This window comes from Prionailurus viverrinus, chromosome C1 (genome assembly GCF_022837055.1).
Source record: "Prionailurus viverrinus isolate Anna chromosome C1, UM_Priviv_1.0, whole genome shotgun sequence".
In the NCBI taxonomy this organism is placed as follows: domain Eukaryota; kingdom Metazoa; phylum Chordata; class Mammalia; order Carnivora; family Felidae; genus Prionailurus; species Prionailurus viverrinus.
The window spans coordinates 202,760,278-202,785,500 of record NC_062568.1 but is presented as its reverse complement, the minus strand read 5'-3'; the positions used below and the strand labels follow the sequence as shown (position 1 = coordinate 202,785,500).

General features: G+C 57.5%; 1 protein-coding gene across 6 annotated transcripts; it reads right to left on the bottom strand.

The window, feature by feature from the left end:
* Nucleotides 1-2,966: 2,966 nt before the first annotated feature.
* ARHGEF19 (Rho guanine nucleotide exchange factor 19) lies at nt 2,967-19,468 on the bottom strand. 6 transcript variants are annotated; one of them, XM_047872812.1, is made up of 16 exons: nt 19,451-19,468; nt 12,428-12,871; nt 11,727-12,008; nt 11,457-11,565; nt 11,304-11,380; nt 10,733-10,995; nt 9,788-9,948; nt 9,528-9,680; nt 9,081-9,210; nt 8,869-8,943; nt 8,613-8,702; nt 8,264-8,424; nt 6,100-6,258; nt 5,708-5,787; nt 3,946-4,050; nt 2,967-3,586 (listed from the first exon to the last, which is right to left on the bottom strand). In XM_047872812.1, exons 2-16 carry the CDS (start codon nt 12,840-12,842, stop codon nt 3,366-3,368), a joined length of 2,481 nt encoding a protein of 826 aa, XP_047728768.1. In that variant the 5' UTR covers nt 12,843-12,871; nt 19,451-19,468; the 3' UTR covers nt 2,967-3,365. The 6 variants fall into 6 exon arrangements, with proteins under 6 accessions (XP_047728768.1, XP_047728767.1, XP_047728769.1 ...); XM_047872811.1 differs by lacking the exon at nt 19,451-19,468 and adding an exon at nt 16,613-17,114; XM_047872813.1 differs by lacking the exon at nt 19,451-19,468 and adding an exon at nt 13,957-14,002.
* Between the last annotated feature and the right edge of the window lie 5,755 nt (nt 19,469-25,223).

The following is a 25,223-nucleotide window of genomic DNA, read 5'->3' as shown; positions in this document are numbered from 1 at the left end:
GACAGTTTAACAAAATTCTGACCAGGACTCCTTAAAATTGTTAAGGTCATGGAAACCATGGAAAGATGGAGAAAGTGGTGTAGACCAGCCGACACCAAGGAGACATGAGGACAACGTGCCACGTGAGATCCTGGACTGGATCCTGGACCAGAAGAAGGACATTAGTGGGAAAGCTGGTGAAATCCGAATAAAATCTGGAGTTCAGTTAATAGTCATGTACCGAAGTTGGTTTCTTAGTTTTGACAACTCTACCATGGTAATGTCAGATGTTAACAGCAGGGGAAACGGGGAAAGGGGCACATGGAACTCTCTGGACCATCTCTGAAACTTTTCTGTGAATCTACAATTATTCCAAAGTAAAGGCTTTATTTTATTTAAAAAAAAAAATCATACGGATTGGGGCACCTAGGTGGCTCTGTCGGTTGAGCATCTGACTCTTGATTTCGGCTCGGGCCATGATCCCAAGGTCATGAGATTAAGCCCCACATGGGACTCTGTGCTGAACGTGGAGCCTCCTTAAGATTGTCTCTCTCTCTCTCCCTTTGCTCCTCTCCCCCACTCACACATGCTTTCTCTAAAATAAAATAAAATAAAATAAAATAAAATAAGATAAATTATAAAATAAAATAAAATATAAAATAAAATAATATAAAATAAAATATAAAATATAAAATATAAGATAAAATAAAATAATGTAAAATATAAAATAAAATAAAATAATATATAAAATATAAAATAAAATATAAAATATAAAATAAAATATAAAATAAAATAATATAATATAAAATATAAAATAAAATAAAATAAAATAAAATAAAATAAAATAAATAAAATAAAATAAAAATAATCGCGTGGGTATAAATGTCTGAACCAGGATTCAAATGCAAATGTTTGCCTCCTTAGCCCATACACTCCACCCTCTCCACACCACCTCATGTTAACTTTTTTTTTTAATGTTCATTCATTTTTGAGAGAGAGAGAGAGAGAGAGAGAGAGACAGAGTGTGAGCAGGTGAGGGACAGAGAGAGAGGGAGACACAGAATCGAAGCAGGCTCCAGGCTCTGAGCTGTCAGCATAGAGCCCGATGCGGGGCTCGAGCCCACGAACTGTGAGATCATGACCTGAGCCGAAGTCGGACGCTTAACCGACTGAGCCACACCCAGGCGCCCCTACACCACCTCATGTTAGAAAGTCATCCCCAAAAGCTTCTTCATGGGTCTGAGCTTCTCCCCATCTGCCCACGTTTGCCTTCTAGGACCATCCTGGCTCATAGTTTCTTTGCCCCACGGCCTCCTTTTGAGGGATGAGGAGGCTCTGGTCCCCCCACGTGTGCTCACATCTCCAAGCTCATTCCCAGGTGCTTCTACTCTCTCGGGTGATTTGGGTTTCCATGAACATTGGCCTCCCCAGCAGCTACCACTCCTGTGCAGGAGCCATCAAACTCCACTTGGGAATCCATGGGGTTCCAGGAAAGATAACTCCCCAACCTGGCTCCAGGGACAAAACACATGACCTAAGCTAGGTCTGTCAACACACACCACCCCCCTGGCCACTGTGATCAGCCTAGAGGCAGCCACATGATCCAAGCTGGTCTCATCAAAAAGCATCCCAGGACTTTGACTTGGAACGCTGGGACAAAGACAATTTCCTCCTCCCGTGTTGGATGTGAATGAAGAAGCTCCTGGAAGCCTTAGGATGAAGACAATACCAAGGACCGCAGAAAGAGCTGAGTCCTCAGTGACATCAAACCTTGCCTGAAGCCCAACCTGCCTATAGACTTCTTAGTTATGAGAACTGTGGTAGGCTGAGAAATGGTCCCCTAAGAGATTATCTACATCCTAATCCCTGGATCTTATGAATGTTATCTTATATGATAAACAAGGGGGGTGGAATAGATTTTTTTCTAATGTTTATTTATTTCTGAGAGAGAGAGAGAGAGAGAGAGAGAGCAGGGGAGAGGTAGAGGATCCAAAGTGGGCTCTGTGCTTACAGCAGAGAGCCCAATGCAGGCTCAAACTCAGGAACCGTGAGATCATGACCTGAGCTCAAGTCAGATGCTTAATCAACCGAGTCACCAAGGTGGGGGATAGATTTTTCAGGTGGGATTTGAGTTAAGGATTATGAGGTAGATTATCTGGGCGGACCCCAAACGCAATCACGTGTATCCTTATACTTGGGAGGCAGAGGGAGATGTGACAGAAACACACAGAGGAGAAGGCAATGTGACCACAGAGGCAGAGACTGGAGCGATGTGGACACAAGCCGAGGAAAGCTGGTAACCACCAGAGCTGGAACAGACAAGGGACAATTCTCCCCTGGAGCACACACCCACTGCAGGACAGGGGACAGCCCTGCCAACACCTGGATTTTGGCCCAATGACACCAACTTCAGATCTCTAGCCTCCAGGACAGTCAGAGCATAAATTTCTGTTGTTTTAAGTCACCTAACTTGTGATCATTTGTTACAGAAAGCTATAAGAAACAAACACAAGAACTAAAAAATTCTCTTTAATCTCTAAGCCTATTTGAATCTGAAATTTTGTCAATTGCAGTCAAAAGTAGTCTAATTCACCACAGCCCTGCTGTCACCCTCCTCTGGTTAAGAGGGGAACTCTATGGGGGCTCCTGGGTGGCTCAGTTGGTTAAGCACCTGACTTTGGCTCAGGTCATGATCTCACAGTCCGTGGGTTCGAGTCCCGTGTGGGGCTCTGTGCTGACAGCTCGGAGCCTGCAGCCTGCTTTGGATTCTGTGTCCCCCTCTCTCTCTGCCTCTCCCCCATTCACGCTCTGTTTCTCTCTGTCTCTCAAAAATGAATAAATGTTAAAAATTTTTTTTTAAAAAGATGTGAACTCTATGGAAAGACAAATCCCCACTGAGAGGCAGCCAGAGACCCCCCCCCTGACCTTTAGTTGGGGGAGTGGGGCAAGGGGTGGGGGTGGGGGGCAGCATCAGACAGCTCACAGACTCCAAGCAAAGGCATCATGGGCGTTTATTTACAGAAAACCCACAGCAACCAGGGCCCATGCAGGCTGTGGCCAGAAGATCCCAGATAATATATACATATATACATACAAGTCCCAGCACCCAACAGCACCAGAGCCAGGCCCCTGCCAGAGGGACTAAGAGTCTGGCAGGGTGAAGGGAGGGGGCCCCAAGTCCTTGCCATATGTCACCTGTGCAGTCCCTATGCCAGAGGAAGAAACCGGCATTGGCCCCAAAGCGTGGACTTTAAGGAACGTGAAGACAGGCTATGCTCTCGATGCCAGGCCAAGGCGCAGCCACGATGGCCTGGGGCACGGGACACAACAGGTCCCTCCAGACCTGTCCAGGAGCCGGGCATGATGTCCCAGGCTGCGGCTGCCCATCACACGGGGGGCTCCCCCACTTTGCTGGTGGCGCTTGTGATCCGTTTATTCTCCCGGAGGTTTCGAAGGCGGGCACTGAGGCTGCTGATCTCTTCCACGTAGGCCTGGGGCACCCACCCCTTCTCACCATCTGCCAGGCGGACCCCCTCCAGCCAGCCTACAGGCACACAGGCCAGGAGCAGCATCCGTGAGTGGCATCGAAGGGACACCAGGGCCAGGTCTGCAAGGGAACACCTAGGCCCTGATGCAAGCCTTGTCTGCACCCCCGGGGCCGAGGTGACATCATCCCAGCATCTCCCAGCTCCAGGAAGGACCCTGCCTCTGGCAGCCTTGCAGATGAACTTCTGACCTGTTTTTCCCGACACCCTCCACGAAGGGTATTTCCCACTTTCCCCCCATCAGTCACTCCAAATCCTACACCTTTATGAGCAGGAAGTTCCTCCTCTTGTCTAACTTGATTCCTGCATGCTGTGGTTGATCAACACTTGCACAAGCTTCTCCTGTGATATCTTAGCCATCTAGCTACCTCCTACCCACCCGAGCCCCATCAGGGAGGCCTTCCCAGGAGGCCCTTCTCACCGTCGCTGGTTTGGGTCCTCACTGCCAGGATGTCAGTCTTTTCCAGGGTCAGCTCATCTGGCTGCAGTGCCTTGTATGTCCTGACACACTGAACCTGGGGGCGGTCTGACAGCCCAGGGGAGAGTGAGGGAGTCCCCAGGGGAATGTAAGAGGGGGCAGGGAGGGGTAGGAGGAGGAAGTAAAGGGGTAGGAGGGTGGCCACTGCAGCTTCATTTCCTCTGCACCTCCCTCTGCCGCCCTGGCCACTCTCCTCTCTTACCCAAAACACAAGCCCTAGGTGAACCCAGCCCCTCCCGGCTTCGCTTATTGCTTCTGTGCCCCGGGCTCTCGCCTCCCCAGCTCAATCTGACACCTTGATGCTGACCTCCAGGCCGACGTCCAACTGCCCCCAGATACCCCCCCACAAAACGGTAATGGCCCCTTCATAGGCCCCTGTTACTTCTCTGGGGCTCTCTCTAATCCATCCTTCTCAACTGGGTTTCAAGTCACATCACTCCCCCAGTTACAACCCTCCAGGGCTTCCCAGTCCTCTTCGAATAAAAGAAAATCCAGAGTCCTCCCCAAGCCTCCAAAGCCGTGCATGGGATGGTACTGCCTTCTTGCTAGCCTCCCCTCCTCTCCTCCTCCCCTCTCCCCCTTGCTCACGAAGCTCAGCGACACTGGCTGCCCCGCTGTTCCCCAAATATTCTGAACTCCCTTCTGCCTCAGGGCCTTTGCACTGGCTGCTTCTCCTCCCAGGAGGGCTTTTCCCCAGATCTTGTCATGGCCGCCCCTCTTCATCCTTCAGGGGCTTTCCTTGACCGACTGTCTGGAAGCTGTGGGAAGCTCACCCCACAGCCCAAACAGCACTCCTAGCCCAAGCCAGAGAACCGGCTTCAGTCTAGGCCCCAGGCTCCTTCTATCATAGCAGGCAGGCTGGCAGTATTGGGAAAACCACAGACTTCGGGGCCAGACCTGACTTGAATCCCAGCTCCGCTACCCATGGGCTACTTGGCCTTGGGCAAGTTACTTAACATTTCTGAGCCTGTTTTCTCAGATATGGGAGGGGGGGGGGGGGAAGAGTCTACTTAACAGGTTTGTCATGAGGATTAAGTAAAGTAAATGCATATAAAAGCCCCTAATACCAGGCCTGACACATGGCAGGGATGGGTAGAAATGAGTTCCCTTCCACTCCCTTCATTAGCTCAGCCCTAACTCCCCTGCTCAAAAGCCTTCAATAGCTGCCTGGTATCTGCTCCCTCAAGGTCCTCTGTGATTGGGCAGCACTCTGGCTGACCAGCCTCATGCACACCCCAGAGAGAAGCCTCTACGTCACCCCCCACCCCCTGGCCATGCCGGTTCCTGTCCTCTTTACAGCTAGGGCAGAGACGGAGACAGACCCGGGTTCCAGTCTCAGCTCCGCCACCTACTTGGACAGGTCACTCTACCCCTCTGAACCTGTTTTCTAGCTTGTAAAGTGGGTTTCTGTAGGGACGAGATGGGAGGATATAAAAGGCTTTGTCATCTCCAGGGTGCTGCCTGTGCACATGGCTGGGGGGGTGGGGGGGTGGAGAGGAAGTCGGCCTGTCGTGTGTAAAACCCGCCCCTCCTTCCAGGTTCTGCACAGCCGCCCCGACTGCCCCGGGGTCAGCTGATCGCTCTCCCTGCTGGGCCTGCGGGCCACGTGGCTCCAGGGCTGGAGGAAAGGGAAGGCCCCAGCCCCAGGGGATGTGGGCCTAGAAGTGGGTGATGGCGGGGGGCGGGGGGTGCAGCAGGCTGCTACCTTGGCCTTCGCGGAAGACCTCCTTGTCCTCCTGGGAGCTGGAGGGGCTCATGGCCGAGATCCACCGCCGCTTCTCACTTCTAGGGAGGGGGAGGCTGAGCTGTCACAAGGCGCAAAGTGCAATCTCCCAGGGCCAGAGTGGTGAAACAGGGCTGGGAGAATCGGGTATGATGTCCAGACTCAGGACCCACCCCAGGGCCCACCCCACAGCCCTGTCCCCAAGCCTGTGCCCCACCCAGCTCTGAGCCTAAGGACAGAGAGGGCCCAGAAGCCCCCCCCCCCCCCACGCCAGCTCCGCCCGTGTCCTGCCTCAGGCCACCGTCCTGCAGCCAGAGGTCAAAGGCCTCGTGCCCTCCTAGGGGTCCTCTCTCTCCACACCCAGGCCCACTCACTCCGTCCGGGCCCTCAGCAGGAACTGGTGCTTCGCATGTTGCCCGTGGAGGAGCTGCAGGAGGAACACGTGGCCGGGGATGCCCTGGAGCTTGAGGCTCAGATCCTTCACCTGGAGCTCGGCCATCTTGGCATGGACGAACACGGCGAATTTCCCTAGCCTGCAGGGCCCGGGGAGGTGAGGTCAGCCTGGCTCATCCCCAGGCTCCCAGCCCCACCCTCAGGACAGGTGAGTTCTGATCCGAAGGAGAACTCCGGCTCCCTCCCCAAGGAAACTTGGCTGTGCGAGACATCACCTCCCTAACAGCCAGCACCGTCCCCACCAGGAACGGGGACCCCGTTCCTGCCGGCTCCCTGACGGAAGTGGAGGTGACAAAAGCCGGTCGCTGCCCCAGGCGAGCTTCCAAGTTCTCTCTGCACCTCTCCCGTGGGTCTCTGTTCTAAAGAGCCCACGGACAGCCACTCGGAGGAGACCCTGCCCCGTTTAGGGTCTGCCTCTCTAACTGGTGTAGAACCTGAACTTTGTCTCTTGTTTGCCCCACTCTATCCCAGTGCTTCGCCCCGCCTGGCCCACAGTGTGGGTTCAACAAACACTTGTGGGAAGAAGGGGCAGGTGGGTGGGTCAAGGATGTTCCACGGATTCCTTCTTCTCAACCCATCTAAACCGAAGTCAGTATGCCTCGCTCCAAACCGGATCGTTTCACTGTTCCCCATTCCGGGGAAATACTCCATCAGGGTGCCCAGGGGGAAACTCAACCGTCATTCGCGCCCCTTGCCTCCCTCTCCCTGCCTCTTCCCTCCCTCTCCCTGCACACCCAGCCAGCAGCTCCATCCTAACTCCCTATTGTTCCTGGAATCCACTTACCACAAGCCCCCCCACCCCACCCCCAGCTCTGAAGCATCTCTTGTCACTTGGGGACAACTGCCACGGCTTCTGGTCTCTCCCCTTCCAGTCCATCCCCCAAATTGGCCGGGAGTAAGACGTCACACATCTGTTTCACTCTCCACACTCCCCATGGCCCTCAGGACGCCCAACCTCTGTACTATGACTTTCAACACCCCAGCTTCCTTCTCCTGCCCTTCCTCTCTACAAACCCAGCCAGAGCAGGCTTCATCATCCCCTGAACACAATCTGCCGTTACGCCTCACTGTGACTTTGCTATATATCCTCCCAAACTCCTCCTCTACCTGGCAAAGTCCTATTTACGCTTCAAAACCCAGCTCAGGTGTCCCTTCCTCTTTGAAGCTTTACTGATTCTCACCCCATGCCAGGGGATGCTTTCCATCAAAACCCTAACCAGGTGGTTACCAGGATGTATTTGAATTGTTCTGAGAGCTCCTGTAAGCAGAAAACAAGTCTCATTCAGCTTTATGTCCCTGGCACCCAAAAGGGCCCGGGAGAGAATAGGGGTTCGGGGACATTTGAGTGAATGAGTGAATGAATGAATCAGGAACGAACGCTGCCCATAGTGCAAGGAGTCCATTCTTCAGCGCATGCAGCCTTAAGGCTTACCTCCCTCGGAAAGTCTTCTCACTCATCCCAAACTTACCACTCACAGCTAATGCTGAGCGTTCACCATGTGCCAGGTACTGTGCTATGGCCTTTCCACGTATTATTACGACACTGAGTCTCCCTACCTGCTAGTCTCTATCTTATAGATGGAAGACAGGATAATACAACGGTTAAGGGCCTGGGATCCGACATCAGACAGACCCGGCCTCCTGACTCCTGCCTTTACTAGCTCCACGACCTTGAGAATAATAAGGGAGCCTACTTTCCAGGGAGATGTTTAAAGAAGTACAGAGAATAATCCACACAGCATGCCTGGCACAGACTCAGCAAATGTTGGCCATCACCATCATGACTCAGGGCGGAGCGGGGGCTCCAGGATCGAGCTCTTAACCTCTGCTCTACTTGGCTTAGGTTCAGAGTAGCGTCCAGTCCTCCACATACAGTCCAGCCCTTGGTTCTTAGGTCTGGAAAATGGAATGGACTTGCCTCACATCTCTGCCTTTCCTGGGGGAGTCTGCAAGGCTCGGGGTGCCTGGGCAGCACAGTCTGACCTGTGGTTCTTGAGCCCAATGGTGGCTGTGGTTGTGAGCCCAATGGCGGGCAAGAAGGGAGCCTGGCTCCAGTCTCCTTCCCCCCACCCTGCCCAGACTCACTCCTTCCGCCGGGAGAGCAGCAAGCAGTCATTGAAGAGGTGCAGGTAGACCGCCTTGCTGGACAGCTTCAGCTTGGCGGGGGGTGCCGCGGGCAGCGGTGCCAGTTCCACCAGCTCCCCGTGCCGAACCAGCCAGCGGGCCTGAGAGATCAGTGGGAAGATCTGGAAGGAAGGAAGAGGCAAGGGGGAGGGCAGGTCAGGCCCAGGACAGCAGGGCAAAGAGCACAGAACAGGGAATGGGAGGGGGTGGGCAGTGATGAACTGGCTCCCAGTGCCCGGGGGGGGGGGGGGGGGGAGGGAACAAGAGTTGCCCCTTTGTGGACCCCATCCCCCCAGCTGCGGACACGCACCTTGCCCTCAAAGTGGATCTTCTTGCTCAGGTGGATGAGCTCCTCTGTCCTCTTCATGGACTGCACACTGGCATTGCACTCTTGCACCAGCTGGGGAGGCCGTGGGTGGGTCACCTGCAGCCCCCCCAGCCCCCACCCAACCCCGGCTCCCAGAGCCTAGCCTCAGACTCCCTCCTGGGGACCAGAGGCTCTGATGGCGGGGGCTCATTCAGAGATGTGCGGGTGTTTGGGGGAGGCCCTCGGGAGCCGAGCTCACCTCCTTGAGCGCATTGAAGGCTTTGGTGGCCACATCTTCATCTTCTGAGCCCTGTGCTGTCCTCTTCAGGATGTTCTGGAGGGTGGGGTCGGTGCAGTGAGGCAGGCCATGACCTCTACCTATAACCCTGCCCACCCGTGGGTACCCGGAGGGGCTGTGGAGGGCACAGCACCATTTTCCTCACGCGGCCCTCGCTGTAGCCCTCTAGGTACCTCCACGAGCATCTTGAGGCGGGTGATCCTCTGAAATGGCAGGATGAGGAAGGAGGTGAGGGGCAGACGCTGGCATACGGGAGACTCCTCCAGGCGAGCCAGTATGCCAGGGAACTTGGGATTCTCCAGACTGAAAGATGGGGAGGGGGTTGGAGTCACGGATGGGTTCTTGGTCCCACGAACGGCCAGGATCCATGACCCCAGCCACCACCTTGGTTTTTCAGGTGCCTTCTCAGCACATCCCTCCTGCCTCTGGCGCCTGGATCTAACCTCATCCTCGACTGAGAGGCCTGTTCAGGGCCTCCTCCCCTCCCAGGTCACCCTTCCTCACCCAGTCCTCTGTACCCACTCCTGCCTAAGACCCCCCCCTTACCCTCCCTCCCCCTCTTACCCTCCCTCCCCCCCCCCCCCGCCTCCTCCCCCGCCCTTCAGAGCCTCCCGCCCTACAGCAGGCGCTGGTATGTGCGCTCCTGGTAGGCCTGGTTGGTGACGTAGGGCAGGTAGACTCGGCGGAAGGCTGGGCAGTGGCGCAACACGATGTCGCACACGCTGAAGCGCAGGACATCGGCCTCTAGCCGCTGCTCCAGGTCCTGCAGGAACCTGAGGGGTCCGGCGAGGGGTCAGGGTCAGGGCCAAGGAGAGAGCCCAGACCTGGGCCCCCCCCCTCCCCCGCCCCCGCCACACCCCTGACCGGACCACTCCCTCACCTCTCGCTGGTGCTCTTGACCTCAGGCAGTTTGGAGAAGAGCCACTGTTTGTCCTGCACCCCTAGACATTCGCTCAGTTCAGCGGAGCCCAAGAAGTGGCCCACGGCCACCGACAGGCTGTGGATGTATGAGGCCTCGGACGTGATCAGCTCGAACTTGGCCTGAGTGTGGGTGGACGCGGGGTTGAAAGAGCCGGAACGGCCCATCCCTGACCTCACTTCCCTCCCGCCCTCCTCCCCCTCCTTGCCCCTTCACCCCCCACCCCCGGCTGCGCCGGCCCTGGCCACCACCGCGTCAGACGCCGCACCCTCGTGTCCCCGCCCCTTTTCTAGCCCCACCTCCGAATACCTGGGGGCAGGCGGGTTCAGGGGACCCATCTCCAGCCGCGCGCAATTGTTCAAACCCAACCGAAGACCGTGACTGAGCCCCTGGCTCCACCCACTGGGCGGGGCCCTAGTCCTCCAGCGGCCCTGCCCCTCCGCGGGGAGCCCTGCGTTTAGCCCCGCCCCCGGTCCCAGGCCAGCAGAGTCGCTCGCGCACCACGCGTTTTCCCTCCCGAGGGCTCTGCCCCTCCCCTGTCCTCGCTTTCCCGATCCCACCTCAGCCCGCCCGGCCTGACTCCGCCCCTCACCCCACCCCTTCGTCCGGCTGCCGCCCTCGCCTCCCGCCCCGCTCCCGGCCCGCCGGCAGCCAGCCCACCCAGTCAGGTCCCGGGCACCCACCTTTCTCATTGACGGTCCCGCCGGCCCCGCCCCCTTGTGGCCCCGCCTTCCCCGCTGAGGCCCCTGCCCACCTCCCGCCGGTCGCAGTCCCACTGGCCGGGTACCCCAGGGCCCCGCCGAGTCCCGGGACCTCGTCCTCCCGGCCCCGCCCCCCGCGGGCCCCAGCGCCACCTCCCCGGCGGGCAGCCCCGCCCACCCCGCCCCGCCGACCCCCGGCGCCCACCTCCTGCAGCTTGCAGTCGCGCAGGCTCAGCGTGGCCAGGACGCCGCTGCCGCGCACGTCGGGGATGTCCTGCCACAGCGAGAAGGTGGAGCCTCGCGCCGAGCGCTGCGCCCGGAAGGAGCTGCTCGGGGAGAGGTTGGCGCGCGGCGGCCCGGGCCCCTCCTCCGCGCCCTCCGCCTCGTCCCCCGGGCCCTCCTCCTCGCGCTGCTGCCGCCGCAGTTCGCGGGCGCTGGCCACGTCGCTGTATTCCTGGTAGAGGACCGCTGGGCGGGGAGAGGGGCGGGGGAGGGCCGTGGGGCGCCCGCCTGCCCCGCCCGGCTCCTGCCCGGCTCCCCGAGAGCCCGCCTCCCTAAGCGCGCCTTTCGGAAGGTTCGGGTCGCGGGACACGGTGGCCCCGCGCACGCACTCCCTCCCTCCCTCCCTCATCCGTTCCGTCAACGCGGCTGGCGCGCCCCCTGCGTGCCAGCCGCCGCGTGCTTGCTGCTGACATTCATTTCCCTCCCTCTCTCGCAAGATCCCAACCTCCGAACTCCCCCAACCCCCCGGGCCCCCAGCCCTTCCTCCCACGTACTGTTAAGGAGAAACCGGGACTGGCGCCGCTCGCTGGCGCTCCTGGAACCCAGAGCCAGCTCTTCCTGCGCGTCCAGCCTAAGAAAGGGACGGTGTCAGGGCCCTTCTTCGCCTGCACCCCTCCTGGGGCCGAGCTCGAAGTAGGAGACGGTACCTGGGCTCGGGCCAGCCGCTATGGCCGCCGCTCAGCTCAACAGGGGCTGGCATCGCCGTGCCGTCCGCCCTCGTCTCTACACCGCGCGACTCCCTTCCGGACGCCTTCCCTGGAGAGAGCGAGAGCTGAGGGCGGGTGGCTCCAAGAATGGCGCTGGGCACCTGGGGTGCCATCCTCCAGCTGTCCAGCACCCAGTGTCAGGTGTGGGCCGGGGCCCCTGCTGCATCTGGCTCATGGCCTGCTCTTAGGGCCCAGGGGAGAAGCTGGTACCTTCCCGAGCTGCTCCAGTGCCTGACCCTGGGGTCAGCACCCTGGCTGCTGAATTCCGCCCCAGGCGCAGGGAAGAGTGCAGCCGGGTCATCAGTTCAGAGGCCGAGAAGCGCCTCCGCTCAGACCCCTCCAGGCCTAACCGGGAGGGCCCAGACAGCTCCAGGGGCCTAGGCTCCTCTGTGCTCAGGGCTTGCTCTGCTGCCTGGCCAGGCTCCAGGAAGACGGCATGGGCCTCAGGGCTGCCAGGGAGCTCTTCACGCTGGTACACCCGCATCTTGCGCCCTGCAGGCAAGTGGGGTGAGAGCACAGGCTGGCATCCATCCACTGGGCGCTCTCTCTACTCCTGCCTGCTGCTGCCCTGTGGCCCTGAGCATCTGAAGGGCACGCCTCAGGGAAAGGCCAATGTTTTTGCCAGGATGTGGTCCCCCCCCCCAAAAAAAAATGGGATCAGCAAGAGGGGTAGAGAGAGCACAGTGCCTGACTGCAGTGGACAAGGGACCAAGGAGCCCAGGGCAGCCGCTCATTTGCTGTGCCACATCCGACAAGTCACTTGTCCTCCCTGAGCTCCAGTTCCTTCCCTTACCACTAAAACCTACCACTTGTCCTGCCTGTTTGGAGAACTCAGGGGCTTAAGAGTCCCGAAAGAACCACCCAGCCTCTCCCCTATCTGCCCCACTGGGCCACCACCCAGAGTGACTCACAGGCTGACTTCTTCTCTGAGCCGTGGCTGGCCCGGCGCTGTGGCTGTGGGTGCTGGGGACTCCAGGGTCCCTCCAGAGCTGGGGGCTGGGCACTGGGACAGTGTGGCCAGCTGCCAGCCCTGCTGGGCCGCATTCCCCCACTGGTGGAGATCTCGCTGTCTGAGACTCCTGGGGATGGTGGCCATAGCAGCCCTTGGAGAGGAGCAGGGGTCCCCAGGGACCAGCGGCTGCCAGGAGCCTGCAGCTCCTCTGGGCCGACGGGGAAGAGATCCAGACACACAGGGCTCGGGGGCTGCAGGGTGGGCAACTCTGCAAAGGACAGACTCTCCTGCTGGCACACGGCTACTGGGCGGCGGGCAGTGCCACGTGGCCCGGCCAGGTGGGACTGGAGGGTGGCAGGTGGCCCACAGTCCATTCCTCCTTTGCTCTGCCACCCACCTGGACCTGTAGGGGAAAAGGTGTCAGAGGCGGACACGGAACTGCAGGGCTGGCCAGCAGGCCACCTTTGTCTTGGAGGCCTGGACAAACCCTTGTGTACCCACATCTGTACCAGCACACTCACACGCCCAACTGCATGGCAATAGCTCCCACTGAAGCTCCTACTCATTTGTCACTTACCGAATGGCGGGCCAAGTGCTTTGGATATATTCTTGCATTTGCACAACAACCCTGAGCTGATGCTATTATCATCCCCATTTTATAGGTGAGGAGAGCGAGGCACAGAGGTCCTTTGGTATGTGGTGAAGCCAGGATTCAAAGCCAGGCAGCGTAGCTTCTGAGGCTGCGCTTTTAACCACCTCGCACACTTCCAGCTCTCGCTGACACAGGCTCAGACATACAGGTCCCTACGCTGTCACACAAACACACGTATGTTCCATGGACTTGCACACACGCTTTCTTCCAAGGACACGCACGGACATACACACTTTCACAGACACACTCAGACATTTCACGTTCGCAGGCTCTCACATTCACACACTTTTTACCCAACTACATACATTCACACCGACTCTCTCTCTCTCTCACACACACACACACACAGACACACATGCCGACCCATCAGATACTTGTGTATCCACTCGAGCTCTCGCTCCTGTTCCATTCACACTCACACACCAGGATCCAGACACAAACACACGGGCCCAGAAGTCCTTGCCTTGGTGTTACCCAACCTTCTCTCCCGTGCCCAGAGTTACAGCCTTCAACGCTGAGTGGTGCCCACACCCTGCCAAGCTGGCTGGGAGGGTCACGGACTGGCAGGCGGGCCACCACCCAGATCAGGCTAGGCCCTCCCAGGAGAAGGGCAGGGAGATGTCCCCGCTCCCCGGCTTGGGGCGAGAGAAGGGGTCCTTCCCTGTCCCAGCTCCCAGCCCCCGGGATCAAGCCAGCTGACCGGGTCCTCTCTGGGCAGGAAGTCATGCCAAGGAGTCTGCCGGAGCCTCGGGACAGGCCTATTGATTGAGGGATCGCGGCCCCCACAGCCCTTCCCCCGTGGCCCTCCTCTGGCTGCCCTCCTGCAGCCCCCTCACCTCTCGAGCCGAGGGCCTCTGCTGATGTTGCTCTGCTCCGGCAGGGGAAGCCCTCTCTCTGCCCAGCTGGCTGGGGGAGATCCCACCCAGACAAAGAGTTTGATTCATCAAACCCTGTGGTGAGGCAAGCGGTAGGGAGGGAGGGAGCAGGCAGCGGGCTGGGCGGGGGCCTACCCTAGCCTGGCCTCACTGTGGGCAGGCGGGGCAGCATGGACCCCCCCCAGGGGCCCCCTCAGGCCAGAGGAGCAGTGCCCAGCCTGGCAGGGCAGGGAGACCCAGAGGACAGAGACAGAGATAGGGACCCAGAGATACAGAGACCCCTTAGGCAGCATCTCGGAACGGAGACCCCAAAAGACTCAAACCCAGAAAACCACAGACGCCAAGACATTCAGGGACCCAGAGATGGAGACAGAGAGACAGAGACACCGAAAATTTCGCAGACCAGATACTCAGAGACAGATGAGAAGCACAGAGAAACCCAGGGAGACAGATGAACAAATGTTTCGTGCCCCGCGGGGTTGCCAGTCCAGTGAGGGAGTTAAAACGGAAAACAGTTACAATCTGGGTTGGCAGGGGCCCAGGCAGAGGAACCATCGGCGCTCAACTTGACCTGAGCATTCCAGGAAGGCTTCCTGGAGGAAGTAATGACAAACTGTTCCAGCCGAAATACCCAGGGACCCGGTAAACATAGAGAGGGAGAAAATCTTGACCTGAGAGGAACAGTGACAGTGTCAGTGACCTTGGGAGAGAGGGATGGAAGAGCACCCAGTGGGGGACCACTCTGCACAGGCGCCCAACTGCTCCCCTGCTCTCTTCAGTCCCTGCCTGGGGCGGGGTGGGGCTGCTCCTAAGAGACAGTTACTCCTAAGGGTCCAGCTTTAGCTTGTACTTTAAACCTCTGTCCATCTGAGCACATCTCTGTTCCCTCATCTGGTAGATAGGCTAGTCGTGCCAACTTTAAAACACGCATGTGAGGGGCGCCTGGGTGGCTCAGTCGGTTGAGCGTCCGACTTCAGCTCAGGTCATGATCTTGCAGTTTGTGAGTTTGAGCCCCGCGTCAGGCTCTGTGCTGACAGCTCAGAGCCAGGAGCCTGCTTCAGATTCTGTGTCTCCTTCTCTCTCTGCCCCTCCCCTGCTCATGCTCTGTCTCTCTCACTCTCAAAAATGAATAAATGTTAAAAAAAAATAATAATAAAACACGAATATGAGAATTCGTGATAGCATGTACAATGCGGCTAGCACATAGTGGGAGCTTTGTAGTTGATAGTCATTCTACTGAGTATTGTGATTAGTCTTTCTCTAGTCAGGCAGGTGGCTTGACTGCCCCCATCACACAGATGGGGAAAGTGAGGCGGTGAGGATGAGACCCACTCTTCTTTGTAGGAGTATGAGGAATGAGATACGAGACCACTGCCCACCAGAGAGGTCTCTTTCTCTCCAGGAATCTGAAGTCCTCAACATAGAAGTCCTACTTGCTTCTGTAAGGACTCACAGTATTCTATTCCCTTGCATTCTGGGTGAGCCTCTCCACTTGGATTTTGGGAGCTCCTGGAAGGCAGGGAGCACACATCCCCTATACCCTTCTGAGTTACAGGGATAAATGGGCAAAAACATGGACGCCTTGGGGCAGGAGCACCCGCGTATTAAAGACTTAGAGGAGAAGGCTGGGTGAATGCTGAGGAAAGGCGGTAGAAGGCTTTCTGGAGAGACAGGCTGGAGGTAGGTCCCTGGGGGAGGAAGTCAGGAGTGAGTCAGCCTCCACCTCTGTCCAGACCAAAGGGCAATGGGAATGACCCTGGGATACCAGGGGATACACAGGCTGAGATACCAGCGCTGTGGCCTTCCAAAGATGTGGCCCACTCAACCTCAGTGCTGGGGGACCAAGGAGGACTAGAGCTCTGTTCATATTACGTGTAGCTCATCTCTGCTGGGGGGGGGGGGGGGGGGAGTGGGAAGGGGGGGAGGAAAAAGCCACAGGAAGAGAACTGGCCCCAAGTAGCAGGGACATTCCCTGCCCCAGACACGACCACAGGATACTCTAGTGCCAACAGTCATTCTGGAACCCACAGGGGAAAGCCGCTGCCAGAGTCCAAGCCCAGTGTTGACCCCAACTGGCTGTGTGGCCTTAGGCAAGTCACAGCCTGTTTCTGGGCCTCAAGTGTCCCCATCTGTAAAGTAGCACATAAGGGCCCTCCTGGCTGCCCCCTCTAGGAGACCCGTGTCATCATGAGTGTCTCTGCAGGCGGAGAAGGATGGGCAGGGGCCAGGGAGGGTCCCATCCAGTGGGCACTGCTGATCACACAGACAATAGGCCCACTTGGCAAGGCTGGCAGAGAGGATCTCTGGATACTACCATGGTCCAGGGAGAGCACCTCTGGCTTCCTGTGCCCGGGTTTTCCCTGCTCCCTCTCTGGTGCCCCTTGTCCCGATGCCCAGAGCAGTAGGGCCCTGCCACAGCCCCTCTGCCCCTCAAGGGACAAAGCCAAGTGGCAGGTCGTGGCTGGAAAGGGGATCTAGGCCAAACGGGCTGTGGAGCCCCAGGAGGCCATAAGTGGGGTGGGAGCCAGGATCAGAGACCAGGCAAGCAGCACAAAGGACTCACTCTGGAACGACTGACGGGAGGGGTGGGGCTGCAGGCAGCAGGGTGGGGCCCTACCTCAGCCAGGGAGCTCCGTCCAGCCTCCGACACGGTCCAGGGCTCCAGACCACCTGGGGGCTCTGGGGTTGTAGCCGGGTCCTCAGGGGGCGATGTCGGCATGGCCCCCGAGCCGGGCAGTGCAAGCTCCTGGGTATTGTGTGGGGCGGGGAGGGGGGAGGCGAAGGCGGAGGGAACCTCGCAGGCGGGCAGACGGCTGTCTCAACGTGCCTGCTCCCCGCCCCCCTTCCTCAGAACCGGTTTGGCCAGTCTGGGGTACTAGAGGGGGGCTGGAACAATAGGAGTCCTATGCCCCGGAGAGGCTCCGAAGGACCCCAGACCGATGTCCTCAAGATGGGGGAAGAACTGCTTCTCCTCCTGGGAAACATGTCACCCCCTTCTCTGGAGCTTCCCAAACGTGAGACACGCTGGGAGTGGAGGGGCTTCACAGAGAACCTCCCGAGCTTTGGACTCCTCAGGGACCCTGAGAACTCTGCAGTTCCCCCTCTGCTGACCCTCTCTGAGCTGGCTACCGCATCTATAAAATGGGAATGCTCTGGGGCGCCTGGGTGGCGCAGTCGGTTAAGCGTCCGACTTCAGCCAGGTCATGATCTCGCGGTCCGGGAGTTCGAGCCCCGCGTCGGGCTCTGGGCTGATGGCTCAGAGCCTGGAGCCCGTTTCCGATTCTGTGTCTCCCTCTCTCTCTGCCCCTCCCCCGTTCATGCTCTGTCTCTCTCTGTCCCAAAAATAAATAAACGTTGAAAAAAAAATTAAAAAAAAATAAAATGGGAATGCTCATCTCTAGGGCGGGGAGATGGAAATTGTGAAAGTTTGGCGACGTGATGCATCCAGGACCATCCTGGCCGGCCCTTCCAGCATCACTGCTCTCATGAATGACCCATCCACCCCGGCTGCCTGGAATGACCCACCTTTGCCATTTCCAATGGCCTCCTCCACCAGGAAGCCTTCCCAGGCTCTAATCCACACCAAATGAGCCCTCAATAAACCAACAGCCCAAGTAGAACCAGCCTCCAGTAAGGAGGGCCTACTCTACAGCCAGCAATCTTCCCGACCCCGGGAAAGGGAACGCTGCTTTCTTCCTAATACTCTCTGCCATTCATTTAAGCACTCGGTAGTTGCCAGGCACATAGTAGTAATATGAATACGTACACAAATACCAATACTCGTGTTGCTAATAACTTACTGTCCACTATGTGCCAGGCACTGTTCCGAGCACTTCACACACTGATTCACAGGTTTCCCTCCCTATCCAAAAGTAGAGCGCTCCTGTGAAATCTTTCCTAAGCCAAAACGACGTGCAGCGAAGAAGCAATCGTCATTCATTTATTTGGAAAAATGTTTTTAGCACTTGCATACCCCCCAAAAATAACCTCTCTTGGGTTTTTCTGATACTTTAGGACATATCTTGCTAACAGGTGCACAAAATAGATGGAGATAAAGCACAAAGCTCGGGTGGCTTGATAATGACACGCTGAGGGTCGCACCAGGGCAAAGCTTGGTGGGGCCAGGCTCTCTGCTCAGGGGGTCGCTGCGTGCCAAACACTATTTTCCCTTTTCACCTTTTTCCGTAAAAGCAAAAACGTTCTTTGGATTTCTTCCGGTTAGCAAAAACACGTAGTAATGCAGATCTTCGGGGAAAGCCAAGTCACAGAGCTGCAGACTTTTGAAAAGTTTCGTTTAATCTCTGCCAGGACCCTATGAGGTCGATACTGTTACTGCTCCCACTATCACATGAGGACAGGAGGCTTGTACGGGTTAAATCAGGGGAGGTATCACATCAAATGCGTTAAATCTCTCGTTGGCTCTATGAAGTCTCTATTTTACAGATATGAAACTGAGGTTCAAGGGATGAATAACTTGCCCAAGGTCGTGCAGCCAATAGGTGTCAGAACTAATATTCAAACCCAGGTCTCTGACCCAACCACCAACCTGAGTCCTTAACAAAGGAGTGCATCACCAGGCTTTGGGGGAGGATCTGGCGAAAAGTGTGCAAACATCCGTGGGGAGGTGTCTCAGCTCTCCCTACTAAACCCTTTACTCTTAGTCATACACTGCAGGCCTCCGTGAGCATGATGGGCAGGTGTCCTGGGCCCAGATCCCAACGAACTCTCCCCCACCAACTGGTGACCATTCAATACCGAGTGATTAGGGTCCCTCCACTCCCTTGGCCTCCAGAACATCCCGACATAGTGAAGACACACTACACAGCGTGTGCGGGAACCAGGTGGCACGCTGGGGGACAGAGAGAGGTTTATTGCCCGCATTGCACACAGAGCAGGAGACGGGACAGGGAGAGGAAGGCAATGCGGGACTAACGGTCTCCCTAGAGCTCTCCCAGGCCAACCTTGGGGCCGCTGGCCAAGGTACTGCCCAAGACCCCAGCCGGAAGCAGAGGACCCCAAATGGAAGGAAGCATCTGGGGAATCCAGGTTTTTGGAAGTCCCCTCCCCACTCGCCCCTGGTCCTGGGCTCTGGGGACAGAGCCCCTGCTGCACAGGACAGAAAGCATGGTGGCTTGGTCAGGGTGAATAGGCGGGCCTTCGAGAGTAGAGGGGACGCAGGTGGGGAGAATGTAATAGAAGGGGCGTGGCGTGGGCGGGGTTTGGTGAGGGGCGGGGCCAGGCAGAAACCGTAGGGACTCCCGGCCAATTCTCTCTCCAGGAGAGGCCAAACCAGAGGGCGGAGCAAGAGGGGGCGGAGCTAAGGTCTGAGGGCGGGTCGAGGGGAGGGCAGGCTCAGAGGGGGAGGAGCCAGGATCCGTTAGCAGCGCGGACCGAAAGCAGCGACTCCCGGTCGTCCGCAGGCTCCTGCTCGGCCAGATAGCGCTTCGCGCTTTACCTTGGCAACCAGGGCGGCTGGCACGTCGGGCACGAGCCAGGCGAGGAGGCGCACGGAGAACACCGCATGCTGGGGGGAGGGGGAGCCAAAGAGAGAATGAGTCCCTTAGCTAGCTGAATGTATAAGTGCAGGGCACCATTCTGAGGGTTTCCCGGGTATTAATTCATTCAATCCTCCCAGCAACACCAGGAGGGGAGTACAATTACTGTTCCCGTTTTACAGGTGAAGAAACTGAAGCATAAAGCAGTTGTCATTTGCCCAAAGACACAGGTATAACACTAGGGACCTGATGGAGAGGCAGGGCTGGAGAAAGGATCCTGAGCAAAGCCGGAGGGGTCAGGCCTCCTCGCCTTCGTCCAGCTCTTGACTACTACAATGTGCTGGGCGCTGTGCAAATGCGTGACACCGATTCTTCACTACGACCCTCTAGATTCTATTCTATAGCATAGCCCCGTTTACAGCTGGTCGGCGGCAGCCAGAAGCTGAACCCAGGTCTGTCCGATACACAAATACCTGGAAGGAGATGGTGAAACCCAGACGCACGGCCAGCAGCTTTCCTGTGCGTCGCGCGAAAGGCCGCGTACCTGAGCTGAGGAGCGGGCGGGGTCCCGCGAGGCTCTCCCGCCCCTCCCGGCCCTGGAGTCTGGCCCCGCCCCCTCAGCCCGTACCCCCTCCGCTCGGCCCGGCAGTCCGCCGCGCAGACTCAGCTTCCGGTCCTCCCAGTTAGGCCCCGCTCCACCCCTCCCACCGGCTCCCCGCTCCGCCTCCAGATCCAGCACCCCGCCCCCCAGCCAGGCCCCGTCGGCCCCGGGCTCCGGAGCCCCGCCCCTCCCAGAGAGGCCCAGATCCCAGCCTGAAGGCTCCCAGGGCAGTGGTCCTCCCGGGCAAGGTAGGCTGGAGGCGTGGGTGCAGGTGTGAAGTTGACAAAGCTGTACATACAGCAGGCTGTAGTGTTCGTACTCGTACAGGAGGCGCGTTAAGTCCGAGGTGAAGGCGACGAGGAGGAAAGCCTGCAGGGCCAGAGGGATTCCAGGGCCCAATCTCCAAACTCACCTCCAGCTGGGCCCAAACCCACTTGTGTGGGCAAGATGAGCCAGCGCCCAGAATCCTAGCCCCCTGCCTCTATTTCTCTATCTCTGACCCTGGAATTCAGCACCCGTTTCCCTATTCCTAAACCACCTTTCCCAGTCTCTAATCTCCATTTCCCCCTCTGCCCCTGTATTCCCCTCTTCCGCCCCATGCTCACATTCATAGTGACCAGAAGGTGGGCCGGAGCCTCAAGCGGAAGCAGGCAGATTCCAATGTCCTGTGCCCGCTTAGCCACCGGCGGTGGACACTCACAGCGAACTTGTGGGTGTCCGAGTCGGATCTCCACCCAGTTGTTGAGCACAGCAAAGAGGGGGTGCCAGCAGGAAACCTGCCACAAAAATGGCAATGAACACAAACGGCAGCGCTGAGAAGTGGGGTGTCAGACCTGGGCCACCTTGAGGGCTGAGTGAGTGAATGAATGCAGGGGTTGAAGTTTCATATTGACCCAATGGTGTGTTAGCACATTACAGTTGAGAAAATTGAAGCCCAGGGAAATCGAGGACCAATTTCAAGGTCAACGGCAAGACCTTGGTAGAAACAAATCTGGAGGTTCCAGGATGATGCCACTCTGTCGGCCCACTTTGTTGGGAGGCAACAGCCCCGGGGGGGGTAGGGGGTCCTCCCCTGCCTTTGAAGAATGCCATGTAGAAGGAAAAGTAGAAAATCGACAAACTCAAAGAAGAAGACTCTGAAAGTGAAGGTCTTCGTGGAAGGTCTGGGTTCTGTGCATCTCTGGGCAAAAGGTAGAGATGGTCAGAGTTCTATTGGTTGTAAGGGGGAAGGCACAGCTTAGCAGGGTCAGTCCATATGCTTCTGTCCCCAACCCACTTTCACTTAATGCCAGCCATGCGCCCCTGGCCATCTTCACTTGAGGATGGCTGAGTAGGCTGGGGACACCAAGATGGGAGCTGAAGGCTTTGAGGTGTATGGAGTCTTGCCTCAGGGCTCCCAGGACTCAAATGATTCCTGGGCACCCCTGTGAGCCCCTGCCCTCACTCACCCCACCCGGTGAGCTGCTCAGCCAGCAAGTAACAGACCTGACCCAAGAGGAGGATCAGTACCAGGTTGAGCACAGTTCTGCTGATTGTGGCAGACCTATGGCCATCACCCGAAGCCCAGCCTGGTGGGTAGGGGTAGGAGGAATCTGAAGACGCCCATATTGTGCCTCGAGTCTAGAACAGTGCCCCCACCCTCTGCTACCCCCAAAGGGGCACACACTCGGGTCATGGACATGGGGTTGCCTGTGTGAAAAGGCATCAGCCATTGCTGATGATGGCACAGTAAAATGATGACTGACACCAGGAAACTCATCACCACACAGAGCGGGGCGCCAGCAAGGAGGGTTGTCAGAATTGGAGGGCAGGCCCCCAGGATCCCAGCCCACTCTGGAGGGTATGGTCCTTCCAAAGCAAGGGCCCAAAGCTCCCTCACCATGACAAGGATGACTGAAGAGCTGGGGAGTAGGTGGGAAAGGCGGGTGCAGTCCTTGAAGGACTCTTTCAAGCCTATCACTGGGTCCTGGGCCCAAAGCAAACTCTTTGGGCCCAAAGCAAACACACACATTCCTGTCCAAAGAGGCGATAGCTGTGCTTCCTGCAGCCCAACAGGCTGGGTGTCACAACCCTGGGGTGGGGGGAGCCCCCATCTTTTTCCGCCTGTGCAGGGAGCTCTGGAAGTACAGGAATGAGGTTCCATTTATTTTTGTTTCTGCAGGGCCTTCCTCAACCCTCAAGGGCCTGGCTAAGAGCCTGTGGATGGATGGATGGATGGATGGATGGATGGATGGATGGATGGATGGGAAGGTAAAAACAAATGTAAACAACAAATGGATGTACTTGTGGGAGAGGGCTGGATAGACTGACAGATGGGTGGGCAGTAGGAAGACAAATGGGTGGGTAAACCGGACAGGCCAACAATTGGCACGTGTCTGTAAGTGGGTGCACAAGTGGGTGAGTGGAAGGGCAGGTGGGTGCATAGATGGTTGGATGGCTAGGTGGGTGAGCAGATGAAAGCCGGGTGGGATGGATGCTGGATATAATGTGTAATAGATCATGGATTAGTGTGTCTGGTAACTTGTAACTGACTGCATACTATTCTACAGAAGATACTGGATACAATGTGATAACAACCTGGACAAAGCCCGAGCCCTAATGGACTTTACAGTCTAGTTGGGGAGACAGACATCAAACAAATAAGCACAAATACGTAATTGCGAAGAAGTCCTATGCAGGAATGATGCTAAGTAAGAAGAAGGTGGAAAGACAGTGTCCCACAGTGGTGACGGTGGTGGTGGTGGTGGTGGCAGGGAGGAACCATGTGTGCAAAGGCAGGGCCATTCTTTAGGTCACATGAGTTGTATACCGCACTATTCTAGGGGGCACCATTCACACTGACTTTGTTACCTCAATGTTTCCTTCCTGCTTTTTCACTCCCCCCACATCTGTTTAACCTAATGCATCCCATATGAGAACGCATCCTACTGGAAGGCTTTGGGGAGGACAATGCACAACATGATTTGTGTTTTCAAAAGATCACCCTGGCAGCTGAAAAGAAATTAAGTAGGGCAAGTCCAGGAGCAGGGAGACCTTTGGAGGGCTACCACAGTGGTTCAGGTGAAACGATGGTGGATGGTGGCTTGGACTGGGGACAGGGGGCAGGGGAGGGAGTGGCAGTGGAGGTGGAGAGAAGCAGATACAGGATCAATGATTAGGTGTTTGGATGGGCTGGTGGGTGGCTGGCTGGCTGGGTGAGTGGAATGCTTCCCCCCTTCTTCCCTGTGCCAAAGTTTCTCTTTGAGACCCTAAATGCACCCAGTCTTTAACCTCACCAACCCTTATATCATCTTGATATCAGGGGCAGGTGGAAAAGTAACCTGGGAGGTGTAGGAAGGAGCCAGATTTGGATCCTGGAATTTTGGACTTCAAAGTCTAGTCTCTTCCCAGCATGCCTTGTGGTTTGTGAGAACTCTGGGAAATGGAGTTCTGGGCCTGGCGGCCTGAGCTGGGCCTCACCTCCTCTTCCTGGAAGCCACTGTGGTCCCAGTGGTGGACAAGGGTGATGCTCTTGCACTTCCGGTGCTCCAGGAAGGCCGTGGCCCACAAGGACATAAAGATGTTGAAGAACACAGTCCCCAGACAGGGAAGTAGCCCAACTGCAAGAAAGGGCGAGGGGACATACTGCAGGGCCAGCACTGCCTCCCCACAGCCAGACCCAGGTGTCCCAAACACCTACCCATTCCCTTGCTCTTGTCCCTGTCTCACCTTGCCATGGGGCAGATCTTGGAATTATTCCATACGGCACAGGTATGGCAGAGGGGGCACATGAGGAAGGTACGCTCATGGCACAGGTCTGTTCCCTATGGGCAAAAAGTGCCCATCCTGGGAGAGTCTATCCTCAACCAACCATCTGATCTGGCCCACCCAGCCCGTCCTCCTGCCCCTAGCTCCAGCCACTCATGCTGGCGTGTTGGTGCCCATGACAGTAAGGCCAGAAATAAAGACCGGGGTGCCCACAAGGGCAGCAGGCAGGCAGCAGCGAGGCTGTGCAGAAGCCTGACAAGACGACAAAGTTTGCGAGCCGCCATCTTTGTACTTGACCCCAGCTCCCAGCCCCCCCCCCCCCCCCCCAGTGCCAGGTAAAGTAGATGACCTTCTCCCCAGAGTACTCTTGTGCCAGCATCTCCAGCAAGCCCAGCAGGAGCACAGCAATTGGTGAGGGGTGGAGTCTGCATCAGGCACCTGGTACCTGGGCGGGTCAAAGGGCCCCAGGCAGACGAAAGGAGGGAGGGCTGCAGGGTTCCCTCCTGATGCCCCGGCAGTGGGAGAGAGCTGAGCTTGGGTCATCTCCAGTTCATGCAGTGGGAAGGCTGCAGGGTCAACTCCCCTGGCCAGCAGATGGGAAATGGCCATCTCTGTGCGTTTCTACTTCGCATAGACTGCCACCTGCCAGAAAGAATCCTGGCGTCAGCTCCCTCCCCTTAAGGTCCCTGCCCCATCCCCACCCCCCACCCCCAGGCAGTGGTCTCACCACCTCTGCCTCTTTGTGTTGGAGAAGTAGGAGTCGTGGGAATCCGTGCCTAGGAATCTGTGAGCAGAGCTGGGGTCAGAAGCCCTCTGCCCAGTGCGAGACCTAACACAATGGGAGTGCAGAGTCTAGTCTCTAGGCTGGGGACACAGGGTTGAGATGCGCCAGTTGCTAAAGCCAGAGAGCCCATCTCCCCACAAAGCTCAGCCTGGGCTGGTGTGTTCCAGCCAGATGAGCACCTGAGGGGGACCGAACGGGTGGGAATCAGGCACTGGGAGCCGCTAGGACACCGACTGGCTGAAGACCTCAAGCGAGTCAGGCAGGAGGTGCCTCCGCGAGGAACCGGGGAGCCAAGCGCCCCGCCCCTCTGCGGAAGGCCCCGCCCCGCCCCGCCTCTCCCGGCTCGCGAGGAGCTGCGGTCTGGGCTCCTGCAGAAGTCCCGCGGCCGCTTGGCCACGTGTTGCTGCAGAGTTGCTCAGGCGCAGGCGCCGCGGCGGCCCCGCAGAGCGGTCCGAATCCAGGGTGGGTCGGGCCTGGGGGAGGAGGAGGAGAGCAGGGTGACGCGCGCCTGGCAAAACTCGGCGACCCGGCCGACCCCTCCCCACTCCTCTCATTTCCTCCGCGTAGAACAGGAGCAGCTCCCAGGGCGCGCTCAGCTTGG